The following is a 27722-nucleotide window of genomic DNA, read 5'->3' as shown; positions in this document are numbered from 1 at the left end:
GGGGTAATGCTGCTCCTGCTGGTGGTTTCTTCGCTGCATCTTCCACAGCATCCACAGCACCAGTTGTGGCAGACTGGCTTGTTAGTAGCACTTCAAGTGCACTGGTGACCCTCACCATCCCCCTTGATTCGTCATTGCTGCAGTGCGTAAGGCCCTCCTGCATTGCCACAGAGCGCCTGCAGAGCAGCGAAGTGGCAGTTGCCAGCCGGTTGACTGCCCTTGTGTGATGGTCTTTTCTCTGCCGTTCCCGGCGCCGTGCTGCTCTGTCCTCATCAAACTTTGTGCACAGCAGCATGACGGACTGGGACATGTCCCGCATGCCCGCAGCCATCTCACTCATTCACTCAGCCATAGCGCTGATGCCCCTGTCAATATTTCCAAATGTATCTTTGAGGCCCCGAATTTGGCGCTGTACTGACATCATTGCCTTTGCTTGTAGGCGCTGTATCTTTACCATGGTGGTCTCCAGCCCTGAGAACACTCCATGGCTCTCACCCTGTGGTGATGGACTTTGCACCCGAGCCCTGCGGCGACGTCTGGCACCTGTGTGTGCTCCCTCAGAGGCGGAGGGCACACTGGCATGGCTACCATCCAGGGGCACAGTGGATGGTTCTGGCCCCCTGCAGTCTTCAGATGAGGACTCCGAGACATGCAACCTGGAAGCAGCACGCCTCCTCGACCTGAGCAATGCAGGCGGTGATGATGCCGGTGACTCCAGCAGGAGTGGCGATGCTGGCTGTGGTGGCGATGCTGGCTGTGGTGGTGAGGCTGGCTGTGGTGGTGAGGCTGCGTGTGGTGCTGATCTCTGGCCAGAACCTGTGGTGGCCTTCCCTGAGCTGTCCTTCCGGTGTGCCCTCTCTCCCGTCTCATGTGCAGTCCTGCGCAATGTATCGTCTGTGGACAGAAATGCAACATCAGCTCAATGTACCTGAAGCCCTGCATTGCTAGCATCACAATACATTTCTGAAACACTCTCTCATTGTCCTCTGCCTGCTTTTCGCTAATGTGTGTAACATGCCTTGTTGTTCTGTGCTATTCTTCTCATGTTTGGGGTTTCCGAGACTACATCTCCCATAATGCATTGCTAGTATGCACTAACACCTGTACTGGAGTGGGATACTCATTGCCCAATTGGGGAGTTGGGAGAGGGGTAGGGGGGGGCCACATTGCTGTGCATGAGTCTTACCTTGTTTGGTGGCGGCTCTGGCAGAGCTGTCTGCATCCCCAATCCCCACGACACTCTTGGGCTCTATTGTTGGCTCCACCAGCTCCTCAAGTTCTGTAAGGGCAGGTGCCCTGTTCCTTCCCCCTCCTGTCCGGCTGGCCTCTTTCTGCAGTTCCCCCATCTTCCTCTTCGTGACGATACGTAGGTCGTACCACCGCTTCTTCAGCACGTCTATGTCCCGAGGGGTCACTCCTATTGCATTCACCTGCGTCTGGATTCCCAGCCAGATTTTCCTCTTCTCCGACTCAGGCACTTGCAGGGACTGCTTTCCAAACAGCTTCTGGTGCTGCTTGACCACCTCCTCCACTAGTACCTGCAGTTCCTTTGGGCTGAATTTTTGTTTTCTCCTCCTTTCACCTCCATCTCTCTCTGTCTCCTGGCTGGACATTGTGTCAGTTTGTTGTTCACAATCAGGCACTGGCTCTGTTGCTCTGCTCTGCACTACCAGCCTCTCCAGAGTCTGATGATTGTGTGCACCTGCCTGGGTGTGGCCACTTCCTGGTTGGGTGGGGTTGGCCTTGCACGGGATTGGCTGATTCATCAAGTGATGTAAATTTGAATTTCCGATTCGGTAAACTCCGATTCGGTATTTACCGAATCGGTAAAGACCGCTTCATGATACCGGCCGGTATTGTGGATTCGGTATTCATTTACTGAATTTTACCGAATCGGTAATTTATACCGAATGTTTACCTACATACTATTTACCGATTCATAAATACAGATTCAGTAAAATTCGGTATTTATGAATCGGTAAATGGTATGTTACCTACATGAGGCCCAAAATTCGGTGGGGATCCCACCAATGCCCACCGCTTTACCTGGAGCAAGATTATTTATTGCAAGAAGAATTTCCTCCCACTGCGGAACATCATCCATACTTTGTATCGTTAGTCTCTAATCTTACAAATCTATCTTGAATAATATATTCCTTGATTAATTCCTGTTGTATATCAATATCCCTGTAGAGATCCAGATAGTAATTTTGAAACGCAGTTCTAATTGCGTCAGGATCTGTCCTTAGCCCGAGTTCTGGATCCCGAATTGCCTTGATAAAATTAGCTGTGCTTTGCATCAACAGATTCCGACTCACAAAAAAACACAAAGCATTTGCACTCCATTAGAATGGGATGGTCCTAGATAGTGAGGAGACACTAATTTCTGGTACTTTCCCATTCACTGCAGTAATTTCCCAGCTTCACTCTGGAAGAAGTGTTTTCAACTTAAGAGAAGCAACGCTCGTCCTGCTCAGTGCAATGTTTCCCACCCAGTGGCAGTTTAATTGTAAATAATATTAGCCATCCCCATACTGGGATCATGCTTCAATAATGGACTGGCCCTACAAATGTCTTGGAGCCGCTTCTCATTTTGTGAAGTACCTACTTCCCTGTACCCATATCAAGAAGAATCCAGTCTGTCAGACAATCAGAAGGATGCAAGGTAAGACACTAAGGGGGTCCTGCTTGGTTTTGTGCAGTTCTGAGCTACAAGCAAAGAGGTTAACCTCCACATATAGTCCTTGCGTCAAGAATGTCACTGCACTCCAGCCTATATGACCAATGCTTCAAAAAAAGGGCCATGAATCATCATCAGCAATTGTATCGGGCCTCAAAGTAGTCCTGAATCGTCAAGTGTAGTCTCCAATTTCTAAGGCGCTGATCAACAAGGCACGCCTAAGACAGCATCTTAGAGTCAGGTGACACCAATAAGGTCTGTTGTTTTTAAAGCACTGAACGCCTCAGAAAACAGGCAGTAGTCCTTTGTATGTGGAAAGATATCACCATGAAGAACAATTGCTGTCATGTAGGAGTATAGGAGGCTGAACAGAAAGATCAAGTGACACTTTTGGCATCAGAGTCTGATAGTAGGCCGAGTCTTGAATTGGCTATGTCAACGAAATGGAAAAGGGATGCAGCAATAATATAGGGCAATAACCCTTTGAAGAAAGGTAGTGTATGGAATAAGAATCAACACAATATGCCTGGCACAAACAAATTAGAAAGTAAAAAAATATCTTCTAGATGAAGTTTACAACAAAGGATGTGGATGAAAATTGGACAAGGAACTGGAATGTGTAGTAAACCTTCACTAGCAGAAGATTTCAGTCTAGTGGAGAAAATTCACCCTTTTGAGTAGATTATGGCACATAAGTTCCTGACAAAGGATAGCACAGTCAGTTCCCAAAAATATTCAATGTGAGCAGAGAAGTGTGAATGACTTACTGCTAAGGCCAGAAATAAGGAAAATGAGTAGAGATAGACCTTCTGAGAGAATGTGATTTGGAGGTAAAAATCTAAGGTATCCAAACAGGTAATGAGAATGCCTGTTTTCCTCCATAAGCTATACATGCACCCTCAAGCTAAGTATCAGTCGGTGGCGCTCCCTGTACAGGGGATGGACCACACTCTGTCTTATGAGAAATTTTCACTTCAGGACATAAACAAATAAAATCCATGAAAATCACCATAGCCTTCATCTGTGTCTGTGGAGGCCAAGAAATGTATATTAACCTCATAGTCTCACAATGAAAACACATACTGAAGGCAGTGTGCCATAGTCAAAGCTTATTTACAAGCGACACTGTCACAGCTGGACACACAAAGCTATTCCCCGAGACTAATCTCTCCATAAAGTTAAGTAAATTACATAGTGGTTAGAGAAAGTTTTATTAAAATACAAACGTAATCTAGTTAAATTCACATGTGCAACATTAACGTGCAATTTATATACAACTGACAACCTTAAAATGTGTATAGTTATACCTATTAGTACTAGGCCTCAAAATGTTTAAGCGAGCTTCATTTTACAAGCAACTAAAAGCAAATGTGCTGATAAATGCACAAAATGCTCAAAAGTTGACCTTACCCTAACATGCTTTGAATAAAAGCTTCACATCACAAAATGTTTGATTAATAATTATGTTTTGAAATATTTGCTAGAACCACTTTATTGTTAAATAAAATGAATCCTTATTTCATACGTTAAATACAATGCATGAATAGAAAATGTTGATCTTTTAACATTTTTCCTCATTTTATAACGGAGAGATGTTGCTGAATAATATTAATTGCAGCTTATGTTTATTTCACATATCCTATTGTTTAGCTAACATAATTAATTTGATTAGAAGGTTAAGAATGTGATCATACCCATGGGAAAGAAGGGCTAAGAATCGAAAGGCCCTTATATGTAGACATAGTTTTAACCCCTTCAGTGCCCGCCCCTTTCCCCGCCCAGTGCCGGCCGTTGCATTAGCGGGCGGGGTCTATGACGAGCTGGACTCGTCATGGGCACAGCGCCACCGCGGCCCATGACGAGTCCAGCTCGTCATGGGCACTGAAGGGGTTAATAATGTTTCCAACTTTGTGATCATTCTTTGCAAGTTTACTGTGCAGAATCGTGAGAAAGGTAGAGGAGAGTGTTCTCAGAAGAACACCGAAAGTTGACTGGACGAGAGGAGAGGATACAAGTGCAACTGCAACATTTCTTATCGACTGTTTATATTAGTGTGTGCTCTTAGAGTCGGTTTACAAACGCACACGCTACACTGAATGCCTTTTTTACCACAGATCGCTGCTCCATATCCTTTATGCTGAATGCTAAGAGCTTAACGCTGAAGACTGAACGCTAATTTGCCATTCCTTTTCCGACCCGATTGCAGTTGCTACTGCGCAACTATTTACTGCATTGCTAATATTCTACTGAGTATGGTGAACCTCTTTATGGGAGGTTTGGCTATTACTGACTCACTGAATTTTAAACTCCATGCTCTCTCTCTCTTTCCTCTCGAACTTCAACTCTTTATGGTTTCTAGCTAACGCCATTTCCACCCATTTTTGAGAATAGGGCTTCTTTACTTTATGGAACATGCTGAATGCATTATTTGTTATGATTTGTTCTAATCATATTTGTATGATCAATTCTGTAATTTGATGGATACATTTAACTGACTGACTAAAAAGAAAAAGAGAACTTACTAAATTTGTAATGAAAATAATACCCTTAAAACTTACACCTAACTCTCATTATTGTCTGAATTTATAAATAGCTATTGTGATTTTAGTTTATGTGATGAATAGCTCCTGACCTTCTATATGATGTCAAAGGTCTGTCACAGAGAAGTAAGAGACCAAACACCTGAGCTGGGATTAACAATGTTGGTGTGAGGTATAGATGTTAAACTTTTTATATTTAAACTGATTCCTGCTCCATCAGTGGTTTAGATGAAAACAGCCATGCTGTAAACCTCGCGCACACAAGTCATGTGGTGTGCAGAATGCTTAATTCGGTTACGTGGCTGCAGGAGATGGGCACCAGAACCATTTTATGGGGACCCAGAGGAAAAGGGAGAAAGGCAGAAAAGGGAGAGCGAAGGATGAAGAGAACGCTATAAAAAGTGAGAAAAGTATGTACGAGATAAGATCCTGCAAGGGTGAGCTGAAGAGACAGGAAATGTAGAAATTGGTGGAAGAAAGAGGCATGAGGTCCAATTAATACTAGACAATCTTAGTGTAAAGAAACGACAGCATTCTGCAGCAGCTGATCGAAGAAAAAGTTTGTGCCACAGCATTACATTTTTAAAGAAATTAAGCAATGCACGCAAAAATATACCCCCATCTCGCCAAACAAGACGTTCAACAGTAGATGCCAGCAGAATAGAAGTCTGTGACCAGAGTACAATGCGGCATCACTATATACAACAGTTCAAAATGTGCATTAGTAACAGACGCGCATCTCAATGAACTGCAGATTTAAAATGAACATTTTAAGTCAGCCATGACACCAAACTTACATCTTCAAACCTCGTGTGCTAGGGTCCTAAGGGACAGACTATCAACACGTTCTGACAGCACACCGCCTCCCCAGGCTTCAGGCCCTGGCGAGAAGGGAGGAATGAGGGGGCACATGCCAAGGCGTGAGCGGAGACCCCAGAAATATAAAACCTCGTGAACTACTCACCTCAGGCTGAATGGCTTTAAACACTGGCATGTCCATTAGTGTTATCTGACCCTGAAAGAGAGGCAAGAAGGGATGTTAAAAGAGCGGCTGTGTTCTTAGATTGCAAGAAGATTAACAGAATATGTTTAATCATTCAACACGAGTTCTGCCCGCCTGAAAATCCCGACAACCCCACTGAGGAATCCTGTATCCACCAACAGTCTCATCCCTCCCTCTCCAACTGAAGTCTCTTGCTCTTCTGTCTGTTCCCCTACTCTCTGTCCCAGTAGGTATTCTCCTCCTCGGTATTCAACGGTCCCACCTTTCTCTTCCAACATGTAGCTTTCTCTCCTCGTCGCACCAGTCAGCCTTCACATCTCATTTGCAAAAGGCAGCTTTCCAGTTTCCTGCAACAAGCAGCCTTCCCTTAATTCCCCGGCATGCAATGCTCCCCTTCATTCCTCAGTGTGAAGCCTCCTATGTCCAGGATCACCCGCACTAAGGGGCATTTTCTCCCCACACACTAGTGGGGGGTCTCTCATACTTTGGTAGTGCTTAATTTGTACAACAGTAAGTGCCAGGCCTCAAAGTTTTGTTCCGAAGCCCATGGTCGGCGCTGACGAATGTCTGGACTGCCGGGTCTTGATTCCACCTCATAACGCTTTCATCCACCACCACACACCATCTGTCCCTTTCGCTCACTCATGCAAGTTCTTTTTTTAAACCTGTGTTAAACCTTTCACAGTTTTTCCGTCCCTTACTCTTTCATTTCCATTTTGGTGGTGTTCTTTCTTTTGTTCCGGATGAAAGTCTAATGAGAAATAAATGACGGAGGGTCCCACCTGGAACAACTGGCTCAAATTAAGCAATGTGCCTTGTCCCCAATCGGTTGTCTCCACCAGGTCGCAAAGGAACTCTCCTAGAACAACCGATCAAGAAGTCACTAGGTCTCTTCCATCCTACAACGTGGACATCTCTGCCTTAAAAAGCCTCTCCGTATTTGCCACCAATTGGAATTCTATCAGCCTCCTACAATTCATCTGGTGCTGAAGGATGTGCTAAATTGATCATGAATTTGAATGCTTTGTTCCCTTTAACAAAACCTGATGAATGAAGTAAAACTCCATATTTATAGTTAATTCATAAAGTAGAGCCTGAATTTCAGCAAAGTATGTTCAATACTAGGCTTACGCTCCAGGACCCTGGTGTGTACAGAAAGATACCAATCCAAAAAGGAACAATGAAGGCACTATCTTTCCTTTTTCCTTTCCCTACAGAGGAGAGCTTTTACATAGGAGACCGTTTCCAAAGCATAAGAGAAGCTGAACGACCTTCCGTACACTATAGTATGTGGAGTTGATAATAAGGGGGTTCCATTTATTTAACTTTAAGCACAAGGCACGCTGAAACACTGAATACTGTACAAGTTGCCATATTGAAATAGCTATACAAGCACAGAACTCACTCTCCATTACATTTTTGCCTGGAAAAAAGATAAATCAGGAGTAACTGAGCTCTGGGTGAAAAGAATTATAAAAAAAACAAGCATTTGCAATGCAATAGGTCTCGCATTTACGAGAGTTTGGGCATTTGGCATTGTAAATGACAATGCCTTTTATTTATGTGTTGTTTTTAAAACAGATAAATACAAGCATTTACAATGCAATAGGTCTCGCTTTTGGGAGAGTTACAGCTATTGGCGATGTGAATGGCAATGTCTTTTACCTATGTGTTTTGGTTTGGAGTGGAGTGGGTGTATGTGGGTTGGATTGGAATTGAGTGGGTAGAATTGAGTGGTGTGTAGTGTATTTGTGTAGTGGAATTATGTGGCATGGTGAATAGATGTTGTGAGAGCTGCACAGAATAGATAGAAAGGAAGCGAGAGGGAGGGATAGGTAGTTTGTGCAGGAAGTGGTGCAGAAAGAGGGTTTGAGAAAGAGAAATAAGTGGAGAGCAGGCCACAGACGCATAAAAAGGGAGCACCTGTGTACGCAGAACACACACCCCAAGAAGAGTAGTAGAGCGCGGGTTTGAGGGACGGAAATCCTGTATAAAGGCACCGGAAGATATCGTGCTCAAAGACCTGAAGTCAACCACATGACAGAGGCAGGAGGAGTGCATGAGAGAGCGAGAGGGGGGTGAGAGAGGGGTGAGAGAGAGGCTGAGAGGGAGAGACACCAAGAGGTGGGGGGGGGAGTTGAAAGGTGGACCAGTGCACTGCACGAGGAGGTACAGGAAGGCACCATGTGTGAGGAGGCAGTATAGAGAGAATGTGAGGGAGGAATGAGAGGGGGCAGTGGGATTGCAAGGTAAGAGGGGGTAGTGGCAGCATGAGGAGGAGATGAGAGGGGCAGTGGTTGTGTGTGGGGGAGATAACAGTGTTGGTGGAAGTGGGAGGTAGAGATTTGTTGTATTGGAATTGTTTGTTGTAGAATTGTGTGGCATGGAATTGTGTGGTGTGGTGTGGGGGGAGTTGTGTAGTGGAAATATGTGGCATGGTATGCTGTGGAATTATGTGGATAGTAATTAAATGGTTTTAGGTGTACTGGAATTATGTAGAGTGAGATTGTGTGTTATGGAGTTTATTGTGTAAAATGACTGTTTTGGAGTGGCATGTTGTGGAGTTGAATTATGTGGTGAGCTGTTAAATTTTGTGGCACGATGTGGAAATATGCGGTGTGGATTGGGGATATGTAGTGTGTTGTGGAATTGTGTTGTGTATTCGATATATGTTGTTTCGTATGGAATTGTGCGGTATGTATTGGAAATGTGTGGAGTTGAATTGTGTGGCTTGGAACTGTGTGGCGTTGAGTGAAATTATGCTTATTGCAATTATGTGTCATGGTGTGGAGAGCATTTATGTGGATTGCTGGTATGTGGGATAAAGTACATTTATGTGGGGTGTGTTGTATTGAGTAGAGTGTTATTATGTGGAGTGTAATTATGCAGCGCTGAGTGGCATTGTGTGGAGTGTAATTATGTTGTGTGATGTAGAATTGTGTGGCATTAAATAGTGTGGTGTTGTGTGGGATTATGTGGCATGGTGTGGAGTAGCATTATATTGTCTGGAATTATGTGGCATGCTACAAAGTTGAATTTATTGTGTGCAATGGCCATAGGTCTCACTTTTGCGAGAGTTAGAGCTATTGGCGCTGTAAATGACAATGTGCTTTACCCATGTGTTATGGAGCGGAGTGCATGAATGTGGAGTGGAATTATGTGCGTTAGATTGAAATTGCTAATTGTGGAATTGTGTGATGCGTAAATGTGTGGTGTAGCGCAGATGTGTGTACTGGAATTATGTGCCATTGTGTGCAGTGGAATTATGTGGATAGTAATTATGTGGTTTTGAGTGTACTGGAATTATTTGTAGTGGGATTGTGCATTGGAAAGACTGGAAGGGCTGGGGCAGTATTAGTGAAATGGCAAACTCTGCTTTCACGTGCAACTCACTGCCACTGTAAAAGGTGAAAACAATGGCGCCTGTTAGTTAAAGTAAAAAAATCCATGTTACCACGTTGGATACACTGGAAGGGCTGGGGTCGTGTCAGTGGCACGCAAAGTCCTGCTTAAAGTGCAGCGCACTGCCACTGTAAAATACGAAAAATAAGGTGGCTTTTAAAGCTAGATATGCTATACATTTGTGTCTCCGCACAGACCGCACATATGGAGGGACCATATTCTGTAATCAGTCGTTGCACATAATATATCTCTTAATGCAAATACTATATCTCTTACCACAGCTGTTTGCTGCATTCATGAACCACAAACTGTCCCGTGGCCAGTGACTCTCATAACGTGCATCGCTGAGGGCAAACCATCGGACTTTCATGTGCTAACTCTTGGAAGCTGCCTTTGCGCCTGACTAGATGTGTGTGTGTGTGCTATTTCCAAGTCACAAAATATAAACTTAGTCACTCATAAAAAATAATACATTCATATCATTAGCAAGTCGTGTTTCGGACCACGTTTCTGAAAGCACAGCTGTGTGTCCTCAAGGCCTCCCTGGTTGACACAGGCGCTCTTACAACCTTTCATCCTTAATGAAAGACTCAAAGTTGCATTTATTCAATTTTTTTATGCCCTACTTTTAGGAACACATCCATTTCGTTTGTGTGCACAAATTGAATGCAAGCACGATTTCACATTCAGAAATAAAGTGAATAGAACAGCCCTGGGCACAGCAGTTTGAAACGAAAATGTTTCTCTTCCGGGCAGAGCTGGGAGAATTCAAACTGGAAAATACCCATTAAAGTGAAGCATCACTTTAACATATGGCCACTTTGGGTGATCGACGGTGTTTAGGGCCCATTGATGGTGGAGACATTATAGCGCCGATAAGATCTCTGCAGACCACAGAGCCGGCCAGCCTGCTTTGTTTCCGGATTGTCACTTTCATGTGCACAACACATGCTGTGGGCTTTCAACCTACGTGTCACTTCCTTTTACAACCAGGGGCACGTGAAAGGGGCGTGTCTTTTCGTTCTTATCTATGTTTTTAATTTGCAAGCCTTACATTCAAATTAAGGGACACAATTTAACAAAGACAAAAACAGAAAGGAAATTAAACCAGGGATTGAAAAGCTGTACAATTCCCACACACTGGGCCATGCAGTGTGATTGATTCAGGAATGCATGCTTGCGTGATATACCGAATTGTAAGTGTATCGATTAAAGTGCAGAGTTTAAAACATCTTGCAGAGGACGCCCTGCTGCCCCCGAGCCCTGCAGAAAGGCCCGTCTGTGGTGGGTCACAAGAAAAGAAACTGTTCACCTGGTGGGCACTGGCATAGCGAAACTTGAGCCCTCCACCCCCTGCAAAGTACATGGAGGGGCTCCCTCCGTACTCGCTCAGGAGTTCTCAAGCCAGGGTACTGTGCCTTGGGGTACCTGAAGCTTGGGCCACACCTCCACTCCCACACTTCGGGGGCGTGCAGGCCCTCCGCTTTCCTAACTGACTTCAGTTATGAGAGATTATTTCGGCTGCCTGCTAGTTATGATTCTAAGTAAACAGTGGTATTTGTACATATCAGCGCCTTTCACGAAACACCAGTGTGAAAGGATACTACCAAAGCTGACTCAGCATCGGAGTGTTTTATTAATAAATTAATTGCTAATGAGTTTTGCACAGCGATGGACTACATTCACTCTGCACGTGACTTTCATACCCCCATCACAGAAGTATGTATTGTTATGTTTGGCATGTGTTTGCGCCTACCAATATTATAAAAATACTGAAAAGAAGTGCCGAAGAAAAGGGGAAAGGGCTCCATTTTTTTAAGATAAGCAGCTGTCAATGTTTGAACTGGGGACCTGGGTTCGAGGCCCCGGCATCGGATCTCATAGCAGATGACGCTCAAGTGGGAGAATAAGTGAGAAATAGAGACAGCAAGAGGAGAGAGAATTAAGGGGAGAGAGAGAGAAATAAAAGGAGAGAGAGTGAATGAAGAGGAGAGAAAGAGAGAGAGAGAGAAAGAGGGAAACAGAGAATAAAGGGGGTAGAAAGAGAGAGAGAGGAGACAGAATGAAGAGACAGAAATAGAAAGGGAGGTATAGACATAGAGAGATAAAAAGTGGGGGGAGAGAGAGAGGGAAGAAGTGTTGTAAAAAATCAACAGCCAATGTTGCCGTGTCCTGTGTGGGAAAAAGCCCTAAATATTAACCTAAAAAAATGTGTGAGCCACTTTAAGCGAATAAGAAGGAGATTCTAACTTGTCGTTAAAATACGATCTAAAGTGAAAGTACAACAAGGCGTTCCTTACCACTGGCTCGTCCTCTGAACAACATTCATTGCAAAATCTTTAGTAACAAGCGCGCACTGAAGCTGACGGAGTGGGAGGGGGAGTGGGGGCGGGCACGCAGGCTGCCAAATGGTGCGATGAATCACGGCTAAAGTGAAAGCAAACAAGTGGTTGCAGGACTCCAAATGGTGCGCGCGCCCGGACGGGTCACATGCACTGTAGTTGGAGGCCTGCAAAGCCACTGTTTGCACTTCCAAAACGCGCTTACTATAAGTCTCGCCAGAGCAGCGCTAAAGCGCTGGTCAGGCGAGACCTAAAAAGCAGCATCTACACTTAAATATTTGTAATAATGCAAGTGTCACAGAAAATCGGATTTCACTGAATGGATGGGCTTCTGGGTTTTATTTTTCCACCCAACATAGCTCTTGAAAAATGGGAGGAAATGCCGAAAGAAGACATGAAGTGGCTGAAAAGAGGAGGAGAATTGGCCCAGGCGTACAGAGGGAATTCTCCAGCATGAATGATGCAGGACAGACCACACTAAGCATATACCTTGTGGACCAGTAATGTGGGAGAAGACAGCCTAAAATACATCCTGAGGAGTGCTGGACTGATGACGTGTCACCTTGAACACGGTGAAGAGAGTACAGTGAGGCAGTATTGATTAGTACAGTATTGAGTTTTGAGGGGGATGCTTGGAGCTTGCTGGAGTATCAGAAGAGGCCTGGTGTCAGTCAGGCCTGCTGCAGTCTGTGATACAAGTCTTGCTGTTATGGAAGGATTTTTATTTACAATATTTAACAGTTTTATTTAGTACAACTGCACTAACTAGTATATGTGTTCTTTAAACAAACTGGTAGGTATTAGGAACTGAAGCAAAACCGTTGGTATTAAGGAAGCTCGGTGTGTTGGGAATGCAGTGTTCAGCAACATGCTGTTGGGGGTATATGGCTCAGAGGAAATGGCGATTGTGTTTAAGTGCCTGATAAAAAGCTGTTTTTAGTCGACTTCAAAAAGGTCATGAAAGAAGGGTTGGTCCTCAGCTTAGTGGGGAGAATTTCAGAGATTAGCTGCAGTTCTGGTAGAGGCCTGTTTTGTGGTTTGGGAAGTCCTCAATTTGGGAGTCTCTGGAAGCAAGGAGTCTTTAAGACGCCAATAAAACAAGAGAATAAAAGAAGTCTGAATGGCTGTGATGAAAGTGCAACATCTTGGGCACAAACATAGCCAGTAGGACTCCAAATTTTCAGGATAATTTCACAACTGAGAAGCAACAAGTGGCACAATGGTGTCATTACTCTTACACCTGGTCGCCAAAAAGATAGAGCAATTTTATGCATTTATAGCAACACAGGGAAGGCTGGCATATGGTGAGCACTTTCGCGGCCGCTTTGATGTTCTCAGTGGCCGCGCGGCTCACTGAGAACATCAAAGCGGCCGCGAAAGTGATCAGCAGGCTGACAAATGGTGCGCGCGCCCGGCGCACATGCACTGGAGTTGGCGGCCTGAAAAGCACTAGTTTGCACTTCCAAATCCCGCTTTCTATAGCTCTCGCCAGAGCAGCGCTAAAGCGCTGGCTCAGGCGAGACCTAAAAATGAAGACATTTAGCAAACTTCTTTGCAGGATTATCCTCTTCCCTCTTAACCCAAACCACCATCCAAACATCCAGCCCAAGCAACTAGGGTAATGCAAAGCTTTACTCAAAACACAAACCAATACAAATCTCAAAAACACATTTCACTATTATTGCACAATCTCAAAAATTACACATGCAACCCCCATTCAGGACTACATTTCAATACTGTAGCGGGAGCCTCTTGCTCTTCATTCTCCCCTTCCTTATTTTCCCTCTCCGCGTCCTCTTATCCTAGGCATATGCCCATCCTTCCCCCTTTCTATATCAAACCCCATCTCCCAAGAAACATACATTTCTGACGTGCTTCTGACCACTGTAAGATACCTTTCTATCCCAGGATCATCCAGCTACATACATGCTCCATCCTTATCAACCACCGCCACAAGATATCACATGACAATACAATCTACAACATATCATACCAATGAGCTAAACACCACAAAATGTACAGTCCTTCTCCACATATTCAATGCAAGAAGTCTAAACCTCCTCTGCCCACATACTAGCTACCAATAATCCCATCTTCCTCATTTCTCACCACACAACTACCCATAAAAGCATACTACACCCAATACAACAGATTAACTTCCTCTTCCCCGCGAAACAGTCAATGGCACTGGCATACATTCCCCTCCAAATTGGAACTCTCCAACCAGATTAGAACTGGCACAATGTGGACCAGGAACGGAATTTTGTTGCAATCGCACCCTCCCCCCTGTCGGACCTTGGCATATCTACCGGACAACCTACCACCTTTACATCAGACTATTGAATCACCATATGCATTACCCCCAAACCGCTACAACTACCAGCATAAGATGTAAAGGTCCCAAATACAGTCCTTCAAACCATGCCATGGTTAAATGTGTTTGGTGTGTGGCAAATTCAGCACTCTGATAAACAATAAACAGGGAAATGTAGGAATTCAGGAGTAAGGGACTGGATCCAACCACACAAGAATACCTGACAGTCAGGGCATCAATTGATAGATTAGAACTCTAGTAATGAGGACCACAAGTCAACAAAGACTTATGTTAATCCTTCACAGGGATACTTCCTTCCTAGAGTCGATCAGTAAGTACAGCTACAGACTGTAGCTATACAACTCTACTGGAGGAACAAAATAGTCAAAAGAGGTCCATGTGAACCGCACTTGTGACAGGGGACCTTCAGCTGACATGGGTCAAACGGAAGTCAGAAACCCCAAACACCCACTGCAAACAACCACACAGAAATTACCCACACAGACAGGTTAAGTTGGAAGGGTGTAAAACTCCATTCCACCTTGTGAAACACTGCATAAAGGTGAACACTCGTCCTCCAAACACATGCATACTCCAAAATGATATAGAAATAATCTTCCCCAGTAGGAAACTTATGCTTGATGCAGATCAGTCTGTATGAGAGCCAAGAGATCTACTAATTGGCAAATGAACCACTATATAAACACCCTGTAACATAAGATGGTGAAAACTTTGCAGTCAAGTTAAAGAGCACGATTTTTCCCCACTGAAGGAAATTGATAACACCAGTTCGTAGCAATAGAAAAAATGATCTACTAGCAGGATAGTTTCCCTGCAGTGTGTACAAAATGTTTTTAGCAGGACAATAAGCATCTGCTGAAAGTAGAAAGCTGTTTTAAGGTTCCAGTTAGAAAGTCAAGTCTTCATTAATACGCTAAAGTACAGAGGTCGGCAGGATCAATCGCTTGGTAATGGCCGAGCTCCATTTATGGCAGCAAAGCTCAGTAAGAGGCATAAAGAACAGATTTTTTAAAGATAAACATGGGATATATTTAGACAAAATACTTTTAAATGAAAACCACTGAGGTTACCCTGAAAAAAAGAACTAGATCTGGTTGCTGTCAACTAACAATAGACACCTGTGACCTAGCAAATCACTTTGGAGATTTCAAGCTTTTGTATACTGCAGTGCCAGAGCAAAGCACCGCTTCCCAAGGAAGGTGAATACGTTACGCCAAAAGAGCAAACAGACGTGCGAGAAACTGGGTACAGAAGAGCAGTATATGATGGATGAGACCTACTCTACAGAAGGCATTCTACGATCCAAGCAGTACAGCTGCTGGGAGCATCAGGAGCCACGTTGGGATGTTCAGCAGTAGGGCAGCAGGATTAGCCAAAATTCCAAAGCTTCATTTCCATGCATGTAGAAGGCAGGGTTTCCTCTCGTGGGCACTGCACAAGAGTAATGAAGTAGATCAGTTCCATTCATGTCAGCGCAAAATGTAAATGGATATACAGGTTCCAACTCACAGGAGCTCTGAGGGATTAGACAGTCCAGGAAAAAGTCGTGCTGTACTAGTTTTGCAAGTCATGATGGCCTACACAGTGTTCCATCCAATTGATCATTCATGGAGTGCAGCAATACGAGTCATTCAGTGGTTATATGTAACAAAGATGTAAAGGAATTGAGAACAGTGAGGTGCGGATTGGAGTGCTGGAGGGCTACTGAGCGAGAAAGATTTGGTGTAAACAGATTGCAAGTTAGATGAATCCCTGCAAAGATCAGGAGCACAAGTAAAGCAAGTCTCTTAAAAGACTAACTGGTACAGCTGTGGGATGAGAAGAGTACTTAAAAAAGCGTAACATAAGTGAACATCTTTGCAAAATGTAGAAGAACTTTAAAACGGGAAAACACAAAAGATTAGCATTGGTTCCTGCAGAGTCTGACCTGCAAAAACACAGCAACCCACGTTTTTGGTTTTGCCGGTCAACAGGAGAGATCCTTAGATGTATTCGCTTATTGCCTGACAACCACCAAAGGGAAGCTACTGAATGGCCCTTTTAGCATGAACTGCCGTGCCCTTGGACTTCGGCAGAGAGGAGAACACCAGACAAGGGAGTTAAGAATGTATAACGAGAGATGCCACACTGCGCTACCCTGATCATAGTGCAGAAGATAACAAGGAAGAGTTCCCATCACCAATCCCGATATCTTTTGTTGATTAATATGACATTGGTAGTACTGAGATTGACAAGGCCTGACTAAAAATAACTTCAATGATATGGTACGTTTAAATAAGAAAACCTTTGCTAACTTGGTCCATGTAGAGTGTGGATTTCCATTGCCAACATTTCTTTCCTATTGCATATTAGAGTACTTTGTTTACCACTGTTCGATTGCTAGGAAAAAAAACTAGATGGTACATTTCAGTAAACTGACCAAACCACGGTAACCATCTCTACCTAGCACGCCCTTTCATTGCCGAAAACTGCTCAGCACTGGCCCTTGTTAGAAACAGGGTGGATCGATCAACTTGTATGCAAAGCCAGCCTTCACCTGTTATTAGTTCTTCAAATCCTTGGTATTAGCATTCCTTTAATGGACAGTTAAAGTCCTGTAACTATGGCAAGCAGGACCAGAGCTGCGCCCAAGCGCTTATAACTAATCAGGTAGATGGACATATTTTTTCAGTGAGAAAAGTATGGGGACATTGAATTGGATATGAAAACTATTCCAGGAATTGGCTGGGCAAGACCATGCCAGTTACTCATTCACATTTTTCTGAGGAGAATGCATGTTCCCACGGCAGTGTATATAGCTGCTGCACCCCCCTATCATCTCCGCTTCTATGTGAGGGTGAATCCACTGATGTGAGCAGTGATGTTACCTCTTTACTGAGTGACTGTGTGGGTGACCAGGTGCCTGGGCACAAGGATGTTGGAATGTCCATAGGTATACACAGATGGCTAAGCCGGACTACACATGAAACACACAAAAGGTGATGGGAGGCTGCTTGTAATAAGCTTAACCACTGTCAATCACTCGGGGTAGTACCCTAACCCATCCTCCTTTTGCTCTCCATGCCATCTCAGTTTTGACCCAGGCATATGCAAATCAATCTTGACCTTGCTCCTCATGGGAACAGTCCAGGTCGGGTACCATGAACCAGAACACAAGCATCCTAAGACCGGTTTCGCCCTAGCCATGGGCTCATCAGCCCGTCACAGCTTGGTTACAGTGACAGTGAGCATGGAACCCATATCTGGGCATACCCATTCCACCTAGGGTGGTACATGAAACACTAAAAATGTGATAGGAAGCTGCTTGCAATAAGTCTAACCACTGACAATCACTCTGGGTAGAACTCCAACCCATCGTTCTTTTGCTCACCACCCCAATCAGCCTTGACCCTGCTCCTCATGGGAACAGTGAAGCCCAAACTGCTAAACCACGTCCTCCCTCACTAGAACCAAGCTGTACCAACCGGATGAGCCCAGAACTAGGGCAAAAAGTCCTGGATTACTTGTGTACCGGTTCAGGGAGGACCTAGCTTTGCAGTTCAGGCTGAACTGCTCCCATGAGGAACAGGGCCAAGATTTATTTGCATATGGATGGGTCCAAACCGAGGTGGCATGGTGATCTAAAGGACAATGGTTGGAGTGCAAATTGCAAGCATTCCTCCCTTCACCTTTTGAGTGATTCAAGTCTGACTATACTTCACCTCAAAGCAACCAACTAGGCTGTATCTGTGCTAGGAAAGTATCAGATCCTGCGCTCTGGCACATCCCCAGTCTGCCTGAGCACCACCGTTCTGTCCCGTGCCCAAATCCAACCATGAGCATCAGAGCACTTCTTTTAAGTGTAGTGCTGAGGTCAAACTGCACAGTTTCTACAGTTTAAATCCCAGGTCTACACTGCCGGGTTAGTTACAAAGGAAAGTTTGCGTTTTTGCTCCTCAAACTGTGCAAGTACAAAACAAATTAACTACTACATCGTTAAATATGAAATCTGAGCAGTAAAATTCAACTTAATGCAGACAGTGTTCTGAATCAATCTGTAAGTTGAACCGAGCTAACCAAAGCAGACACAGAATGTGACACGAGACAAGTGCCAGAGGTCATACTATTGAGAATCAAACTGAAAGAGAAGCATTCAAATGACAGCTTTGCACTGGCACTGTGTGAGATCTATGACGGTGTGCTCCTTGCTTCCATCCTTTCTTATGATTCTTCCAGTGATTTGTATTCTGAAGGGATTCAGCATGCTGCTGGGGCTAGTACACATTCCTCAAGGACCAACCCAAAGCTGAGACAGTGCTATGATTTCTGCGCCAATAATACTGTTCCGGTGGCATTCCATGTATACAGTGATACCAAAATTGAATTGGTGCAGACAGTGTGATTGGTCAGAACTGATGTTAAGTCCTGGAACTCCTGATCAGTAATTGGTTCATAAATATCTCTGAAGCAGAGCTGTACACTAGAGTAGCTGAGAAGAACTGTGAGCCGGGGATAGAACCCTGCACTCTGCTATACCCTTCCGGTCTAAGACTAAGCCTGGGTCAAGACCCTGAGAGCAGCACTGATGTAACTTACCTGCAAAAAGGGAGACCTGCATGTCTAAGAAGATTTAACTGCATATTTTTGGAGGAGTATCTGAATGTCAGTGTGGTACAGAGCCCAGCTGACAGAGGACCTGTGTGAGCCACCTTCAGACTACCACTTCTCCAGGACACAAACTCTGCTCAAGTCAGCTGCTTAGGAATCGATCGCCATCATCATTCACTGCTGCACATCACCAGAAGGGCCTTCAGCTGTCCCATCACGTTCCCCACCTTCCCAGCAGCACAAAGCCTGTGAGCACACCTCTGTTGATTTTTGAGGGTCTTGAGGATTATCTCAAATTCACCACCACCCAGCCAGCCTCCAGCCAGCCTAGGAATTCAGAAAGATAAACAGAGAAGTGGCTCATGTCATGAACTGTGACCTCATTGCTCTCCGACATGGCTTCAGGAGTATTCGCATTTGAGGGCCCAGGTCTTACCTAAAAAGGTGCATTGTCTCCAGTTTTGTCTTTGCCGGCTCAATTGCTAGTTCCCCGCGACCGGTGGTCACTTATATACTAGGCCCAGAATTTGTGTGTGACATTTGTAATCGGTATTCTGAAGTACTGGCACCAGAACAAGCTATTACGCTCACCTAACAAGCCACATAGGTACAAGGACTCTTAAAGACTGCGTCTATTCCAGTGGACAATAAATCCCCTTCTATAGTCCCAATGAAAGAGGGATTTGTGTTTGCCATGGCAGATGGGCACTTCACTCTTTGGACAGTGAAGTCTGCAGGCAATCCAGAGGATCCGGACAGGTTTTGCATGGGAGGACGTCAACAAGATAAGCATTCTAGCACCAGCATTTGAAATTAAGGGAACAGATATGCCTAAATGTTGGGGCCCTGTGCTCAGCATACCATAGGGCCAAAGCTGCATCAAGCTGAGGAGGCGCACCATCGCCGGAATTGGTCTGATGTTGCCTGTGCTCCTCACTAAAGGGTACCCAGCCTGCTCCTATCTGAGAAGGACCAAGGCTGATTTGCAGATGACTGCAGGCAAAGTGGGCAAACAATGTTTGAATAGAATATGGCCCAAGGAATTACCAGCAGCGGAGTAGAATTCAAACACCATACTCATCTCTGCCAACACTTTCTACGTCAAAAAATAAAATCACAGCACTGACAACAGACAGATTCATTCCATTTTAGTAGTGGAGTAACCTCTAGTCCTGTGATGCGTTACACGGAAAGCTAAACACTTGGTGTTACTGTCTTCCCAATCCTTTCGCAAGAGTCGCTGTTTTCTCTGGTGTTCAGAAGTTACTAGTTTGAAAACGCCTCCCAATGAATAACACAGCCCACAAGCTCAAATGCTATTCCGAATCATAATATGGGTAACCACGAATAACGGGGATGTACTTCCGAGAGGGTCTACAAGAGACATGAAATGGATCAGGAGAGTAAAGTGAAAATCTCGAGTTGTGTGAATGTCATGCAGAACCCCCAAGGTGACAAGCAGCCACCAATTCCTCATCTTCAATGTTATGCTGTATATGGGTTTTAAACTCATGCACTATTGTGAACATGCTTTTTGAATTGTGGTACTCTAAACATAGAATTAAACATGGACTGCAGGAGGCAGGCTCCAGGATTGAGTACTGGTATGTCACAGCAGCGGAAACTTAACAAGCGTTCTCACTGCTGTGATGCAATGACCATGAACATCATCATTTTGGAAACGCAATTTACACAAGATGACAAGAATGGGACCCACGTATAACAACTGCTTTTTAAAGGTTTTAGCACAAAGCAATATAATGGTGTTTTGGGCCATATGTCTGGCCAGGAAGGAGCTAGATTCAGCACTGGAAAGATATTACTAGGTATTACACCACACCCCGCGTTATAAGTATTTAGCATTTGTGGTAAAAACCCCACCCCCACCTGACCCACTTGTAATAGACACCTCGGTCTCACAACTTCTGTAATGTGAAAAGTAGGTTATGAATTTTTGGTAATCTGTGGAAACAATGTCTATGTTGCATAGATTGTCACTTAGGCTTCCATGTCATTCTGATTACAATAAGAATGGTTGTTTTATTTTATATAGCCCTTCACACCGCACTTCTGCAGCTTTTAAGAACTGTATAAACCACATGGTACCATTAGTCACTCATGGTACTGACTTTATAGATCTTTCGGGAGCATGGAAGACTGAGTCAAGCTAGTCAGGAATGGAACTCATGACCTGCCAATCACTGCTTCGTTGCAGCCGCTCATTGAGCTATCCTTGTGGCTAAACTGCCTTAGCCCAAAAAGGTAAAAATAACATTTTTTGTGTTCAAACGGCCATATTTTAACTATTTGTAAATATCAACATTCTTAAAAAAAAAAAAAAGACGGAAAAAAACCTACCCATTGAGTTGATTCAGAGTTCCAAATCGGTAAGCTTTTACTATTCGATAAAGCTATTCTTAGAGAGTGATTTGCTCAAACATAGCAATTTTTCAATTTAACTGGAGTGCAATAATACCAGAAGCTCTGGGTCACCTTAGGTAAACTATTCCCACCAGGAATACTCCCCAGTAATCCCTGACTGACCCAAGACTGTAAGACTAGGTAAAACAAGCCTAAAGATCTACCAAAGAAAAAGTGAAATGTTGCTTACAGCATATTCTTCCGGCGTGACTTTAAGAACATCAAATACCACAGCATCGAAGCTTTTCTTTAATTCTGAGGAAGCTTTGTCACTCAAGGACTCGGAGCTGCTACTCTTCTGCCAAAAAAATGAAGGTAACATTTAAAAATACATTAAATGTGCAAAGAAGTCGTCTTGCAAATGCCAACCTGTCTCCATGGGAGAAAGGTTAAATGAAGGTTTATTTCACCAGGATGAAGGCTGAGATTGACAGGAAAGTAGAGATATCTTGAACGTGCCAGAAAGTCTTGGGGAGCAGAGGAACCATTCTCACATGAAAGGCAGTGAAAGAGAGGGAGGGCTAAAAGAAGAGGGCACACAAGGGGATTGAGAGAGATAAGCGAGAGATAAAGGGGCGAAGCAGATAGAAAAGCGAGAGAGGGGATGAGAGCGTTAGTCTGAGAGGAAGAGTCAGAGAGAAAATTGGAACTGAGAGAGCGAGAGAGAGTGAGAGACTAGAAGGAAGAAGGAATGGTAAGGAAAATGAGGAGAGAGAGAGACCTACCGCAACTATTAAGGATAGCAAACTCTGGACAGCATTTTATATTTTAAGAACGCCCCTCTTCAATCATGAAAAATTTAGGATGAGAATAAATTCGAAATCAAGACTCTCAGAGGTGAGGCTGGGAGACCAGTCTAGGTCCACCTCACTGAATCTCCACAGGTGCCTGTAAACACCAGGGCCAGATCATACACCTAACAGAAAGGCTGATTACGGTGAAAAGCAGCTCTCTGTCAGCTTACCTCTGAAGCAGTAGCTACGAGGTTAGCAGTGCTCGGCTGTCCATTCATGAGGTCCATCCTTCTCAGACCATGAGTGCTAGGTGTGCACCAGAGGGCTTTAGGTCATTTTATCTCCATGGCAGCAGCACAGCGGTCATCACTCCTACAAGAAAGAAAAGCCCAAGTCAAACAAAGTGGCACATAAGACATCAGAAAAAAGTAAGCAATACCATGAATGAAAAGAAATCACACCTCCAGATCCCCCCTCCCCCCCCCAATCAAAACCTTGTCCCTTTAACAACGGAAAACATGAAAGTAAATATAACTTTAAAAACTCTAAAACAGGATTCTCCATCGAGCAGCTCACAAGCTACTGATAGCTATCAAGCTACCTGTAAGAAGCTCACCTGTGTGCAGCTCGGCCTTCAACATTTGAAGTTTTTCCTTGGCTGAATACATTAACAACAAAGCTGCAAAGTGTGCATTTGAAGATGAAAATGTATGTATATTCAAAACACATATGCAAATGTTTGGAGACAATGGTTGAATTTTCAAATATATATAAAGCTGATATTTGAGTGATAAATCATGTGGCCTTGGTACCTTATTGTCTGGGGCACTGCAGTTTTGGTTTTTATGTTTTACCAATGTAAAACTATTCCTAATTGAAAAAGTGATGGGAGACTTGTTGCACAAGTTACTACTTGTGTAACGATATATCTGTAAGAGATGTTAGTTAGTGATAAATTCCTTACCTTAGAATATCCCCAGGCGTCAGACTGGATCCGGAAAGCTTTCGCCAGCAGTACCCCTGCACGTAGATAGGCGCCGTCGTATGGCTCTGCGTGCGTCGCTGGCGTCGTATTCGCCGAGATGACGTCACTGGAGCTACTTATATGCGCCCACGTGCGCAGACATCAGTTCTGTACACAACTTTCTACGACAGGAACGCAGAGCCATGCAAGATACTGACCACTGGTGCATAGAAACTAGGGCCCGAAAGGATGACCTTAACCCTAGAAATCAGTTCGCATAACGGGGAGGATGGGTGGGGCGGTAAGGAATCTATAACTAACTAATGTCTCTTACAGATATATCGTTACCCAAGTAGTAACTTGTGCATCTCAAAGAGACACGTTAGTGATAGATTCCTTACCTTAGAATAGATACCCCAGCAATACCAACCCCGGTGGTTGGTCTGCGAACAAGATTACACCAGAAAGTCACGGAGAACAGAACAGTCAAAGAAGCCATCTCTCCGGACCGGACTGTAAAGGCAATAATGCTTTGTAAAAGTGTGCAGCGAAGCCCATGTGGCAGCCTGACAGATGTCCTGCAGGGGGACACCGCGTCCCAATGCAGTAGTAGCTGCTGTCGCCCTGGTATATTGGGCATGCAGCCCCACCGGAGGTTCCTTTTTAGCCATAGAATAACAGGCCTTGGTACACAAGACGACCCAGCGGGAGATAGTCCTCTTGCGAACAGCCCGGCCTTTCTTGTCACCTGCATAGCCAACAAAGAGCTGGTCTTCCACCCGGAATGCTTGTGTGAGATTCAGGTAAAAGGAGAGCGCACGTTTTGGGTCCAGATGGTGAAGCCTCTCTTCCTCTCTGGAAGGGTGCGGAGGCGGAAAGAAAGTGGGCACGGTGATAGTCTGCCCGATGTGGAAGGCAGTGACAACCTTTGGCAAGAAGGAAGGACGAGTACGAAGCACAACCTTGTCCGGATGAACCGACAGAAAAGGAGTCTTACAAGAAAGAGCCTGAAGCTCACTCACTCTCCTGGCAGAGGTGATAGCCACCAGGAAGGCAGTTTTCAAAGTCAAAAGACGTCAAGGACAATTGTGAAGCAGCTCAAAGGGAGCGCACATGAGATAAGTCAAAACAAGATTCAAGTCCCATTGAGGCCTTATGAAAGGAACAGGAGGGAACATATGCATAATGCCTTTTAAGAATCTCTGTACAACAGGGGACTTGAAAAGAGAAGGTTGATCTGGAAGCCTCAAAAAGGCTGAAATGGCCGAAAGGTAGCCCTTGATAGTGCCCAGAGCAGAGCCCTGCGGCAGAGGAGTTTGGAGACATGACAGGGTTTAGGAAGGGCGAAGATAGCGCGAGCAGCAGTATTCTGTTTTTTTTTGTTTTCTTTTAAATCCACAGCAGCAAGATACATAAAGATATCCATCTCTGATTATTACAAACAATAACGGAGGACATGGTCCCACATAACGTTACATCAAAATAACTAAAAACAAGACAAATTTCATATGACCATACCACGTTATCCTGCCATATAATCTCTCAAGGCCCCCCAAACCTGTAGCCCCAATTTTCTTTTTCTAGGTCTTTTAACAGCATATAGACTATATTCCATATTAACAATATTGAACAACTTGGCTCGCCACATTTCGAAAGAAGGAACCTCTTGTTGTAGCCAGAAGGCCGCTATTGATATCCGTGCCTCCGGCGTAGCCATAAAAATTAAGTAACGGTATTTATACATTGTTTTCTTCTGGCACAGTTCTTCCCCCAACATAGATTGAGAGATTTTAACGGCCCCCGTGATCTCTGATAAAAATCTTTCTATGGATCCTACCAAGGAGTTTGGAGCAGTACAAGCATAAAAAACATGAAGAATATCTGCACTATCTGCTCCACGCCAGAAAGCTCTAACAATATTTTGTATATTAGCCCAATATTTCCCCGTTGTCTAATGGTTACTACAATTTTAAAAGTTGTAATACAAATTGGATGTTTCCCTAAAACGTCCCTTAATTGCAAAAACTTAAAGAATTGGGTTATAGCGAAGTGATATTTATCCACCAGCTCCAAGAACGGATATAGACTCCCATCAGCCTGATACATATCACCCAGACGAATAATGCCCTTCTCCCTCCAGATGGCAGCCACATGATCCCAAAAGATCGATGGTAGCAATCCAGTGGCATTCATAGGTGTATAAAAAGAGAGAGTACAGGAATCTTAAAGCTTCTCCGAACTGTGTTCCAAACTTTGAACACAGCGTTTAGCACTTTAAGGCGGGTTCTTTTAAAATAGCTGCCATCCAATCTCTTAAACAAATAAAGCTTCACCTCAGGGTCCAGAATCATCTGGTAGATTGAGGGGGCTTCAGCTGCATTGCTAACCTCTTCCCCAGTCAACAAAATACGTGCATTAACCAAGATACAAGCATAATAAAAAGCAAAATCAGGTACAGACCACCCTCCTCTTTCTCGAGAGAGGATCATATCGTACAGCTCTTCGCGGTTTTCCTGGAGCCCACATATACCTAGCACAGAGTGATTGCAAATATTTAATTTGTTTACCTGCAGCAGCAGTATTCTGAACGCGATGCAACCTTTTGATCACGGATTTGTTAGCACCCAGAAGTAGCACATCACTAAGTTGAGATCATTCACAGGCCTTTTCAGGTCACACAGTTCTTACACCAGCTCCCTCTGTCCAACAACGGCAACTCAACGGTTTTAGGGATTGACCTATCCAACATTACCCTTTCCTGTTCCCTCACCAACCACCGTCGCCTCTTACCACAGCCATATGATGCGGACCAATTTCCCTTTCTCTGCTGCTGTGAAGGACAAATTCTAGAAGAAAGGTTTTGCTTTCACATGGACTGGGGCCTTCCCTTATGCATTCTACCCACCACACCCCACTAATCTCGACACCCCACATGATGAATCTGTAAGATGTTATACCTATGTGTGATTGTCCATGTTGATGAAACTGTGGGACTGACCGATCCCACATGTTTTATAACGGAGTTGTACTACACTCCCATGGTCCGCGTTTTCTTCCACTCTCTCCTTCTGCTATTAAATATCTGCAAATGAAGATGTGTTAAGTTGATAGTCACTTCCAAAAATTTTTTGGCCTCCTGGCTACCACCCTGCCTCTTGATCCTCTCACCTCCCCAAATCCCTTTCCAAGTAGGGACTGGTATCCCTCTCACCTTTCCCAACCACCCCACCCCACCCCAAATTGCAAGGAGGGTTCACCTCGTCTGTGGCGTTCACATCAGTCTGGAAACAACCTCAAACAAGCTCCGAACACTAACTGAAGGATAAGCGTTAAGGAAAAACTGCTAAATCGCTTCTTTGCCAATGAGGTCAGCAGGAGATCATTTGCTTTAATGTGACCCCATTTCAAAGACTTCCAGCTTCACAGGCTCCTCCTCAATCTGTACTGATGGTTCTTACAAGAATAGTTACTATATAGGTTTACCCATACAAACTTACAGAGCCTTCGTCCATTCAACAATCAAAAAAATATATATAATTAGTCTCAACCACAAAGAACACATCAGATTTACAAACAATCTGTTTTACTGGCCTATAAAGTAACTCTTCAAACAAAATATTGCCAACAAATACATGACTCAGAACCTCATGGGTAACCATTATGGGACACAGCTAATATGATCGCAGGCAAAAGAGTGTCAGCGGACACACTGCCCCTTGGGAGCATTATTCATCAATTAATTGATATATTGATGCAATGGGTAAATCAGAGTGTTCGTCTTCAACAAACTTTCCTTTAGTAACGAACGCAGATCTATTTGTGCAAGGGTGTCATTTACATCTGGCACACGTTTTCTCGATATGAGAGTCTCTTTGGACTTTCACTAGATCACTGGAGAGTCATTCAATGTTACAGGTATCATCCACACTTTTTGGGGAGCCTACGGGGATATCCTATGGATGTCCCTATTCATTGTACCATGTCCATTAAGCGGCGAGTAGTTCAGATATCCCGTTCAAATCAATTGACTTAGACCGTTTGTGTGTGCTCCAATTAAATTAATTTTGTGTAATTTAAAGGATTGAACTGAAGGAGATTTACTACAGGAACTTGTACATTGGCAAAAGAAATGTATCTGCTACACCTAAAGCAAAAGAAAATCTCAGCACTAATAAAGCGGAGGAGCCTCAGAAAAAGTCAGACTGGTGTGAAAGTACCCTTATATGCATGTGTGGTTTACACAGAACAGGACTGTTGATGTTACCTTCACAGACTAGTGGAAGCTTCCGCGAGGACTAGGACTGGAGTGGTTGTATTCAAAAGCATTGATTTTCAAACAGGCAAAGGTTTAAAGAGGAGTTATAACATATGGATGGCCTGCTGCTGGATAGGACTGGAGCGGTCACCCCTTCAGACATGTGTTCTTCTAGATCCTGGACAAGAGGTCATTTTATCAGACATGTTCCCATAAAGGACAGGGTCAACATGGTCGCCCCGCTTACCAGTTCAACAGGAAAGAGCTGGAGTGGCAGCCCATCCTATGTTTTTTTGTGAAGGAAAGATTTTGTCCCCCGACCTGCATGAAAAGTATTCAGTGGTCATCTTTTTAAAGGTGCAGCCTTCAAGCCTGTTCTATAAAGAAGGGTGTTTACAATGCTATTACTAAGTCTTATAAAAATGCAAAGGCTATTTTGAATGCTCTTGCATAACATAC

The 27722-nt window shown here is 44.1% G+C and overlaps 1 protein-coding gene across 7 annotated transcripts in view; it reads right to left on the bottom strand.

Annotated features, from left to right (window-relative positions):
• Window positions 1–27722, bottom strand: part of RALGPS2 (Ral GEF with PH domain and SH3 binding motif 2) — a 983056-nt gene that overhangs the window by 679846 nt on the left and 275488 nt on the right. For all 7 annotated transcript variants that reach the window (XM_085601623.1, XM_085601627.1, XM_085601625.1 and 4 more), the window contains exons 3-5: window positions 22275–22416; window positions 21501–21608; window positions 6185–6235 (exon numbers count right to left, since the gene is read on the bottom strand). In XM_085601623.1, the coding sequence (XP_085457749.1) occupies window positions 6185–6235; window positions 21501–21608; window positions 22275–22331 (216 nt within the window). In that variant the 5' untranslated portion in view covers window positions 22332–22416. The remainder of the gene's footprint in view (window positions 1–6184; window positions 6236–21500; window positions 21609–22274; window positions 22417–27722) is intronic.

Source organism: Triturus cristatus, chromosome 4_2, assembly GCF_964204655.1.
Source record: "Triturus cristatus chromosome 4_2, aTriCri1.1, whole genome shotgun sequence".
NCBI lineage: Eukaryota > Metazoa > Chordata > Amphibia > Caudata > Salamandridae > Triturus > Triturus cristatus.
The sequence above is the reverse complement of the archived record's forward strand: the minus strand, read 5'-3'. Positions and strand labels throughout refer to the sequence as shown.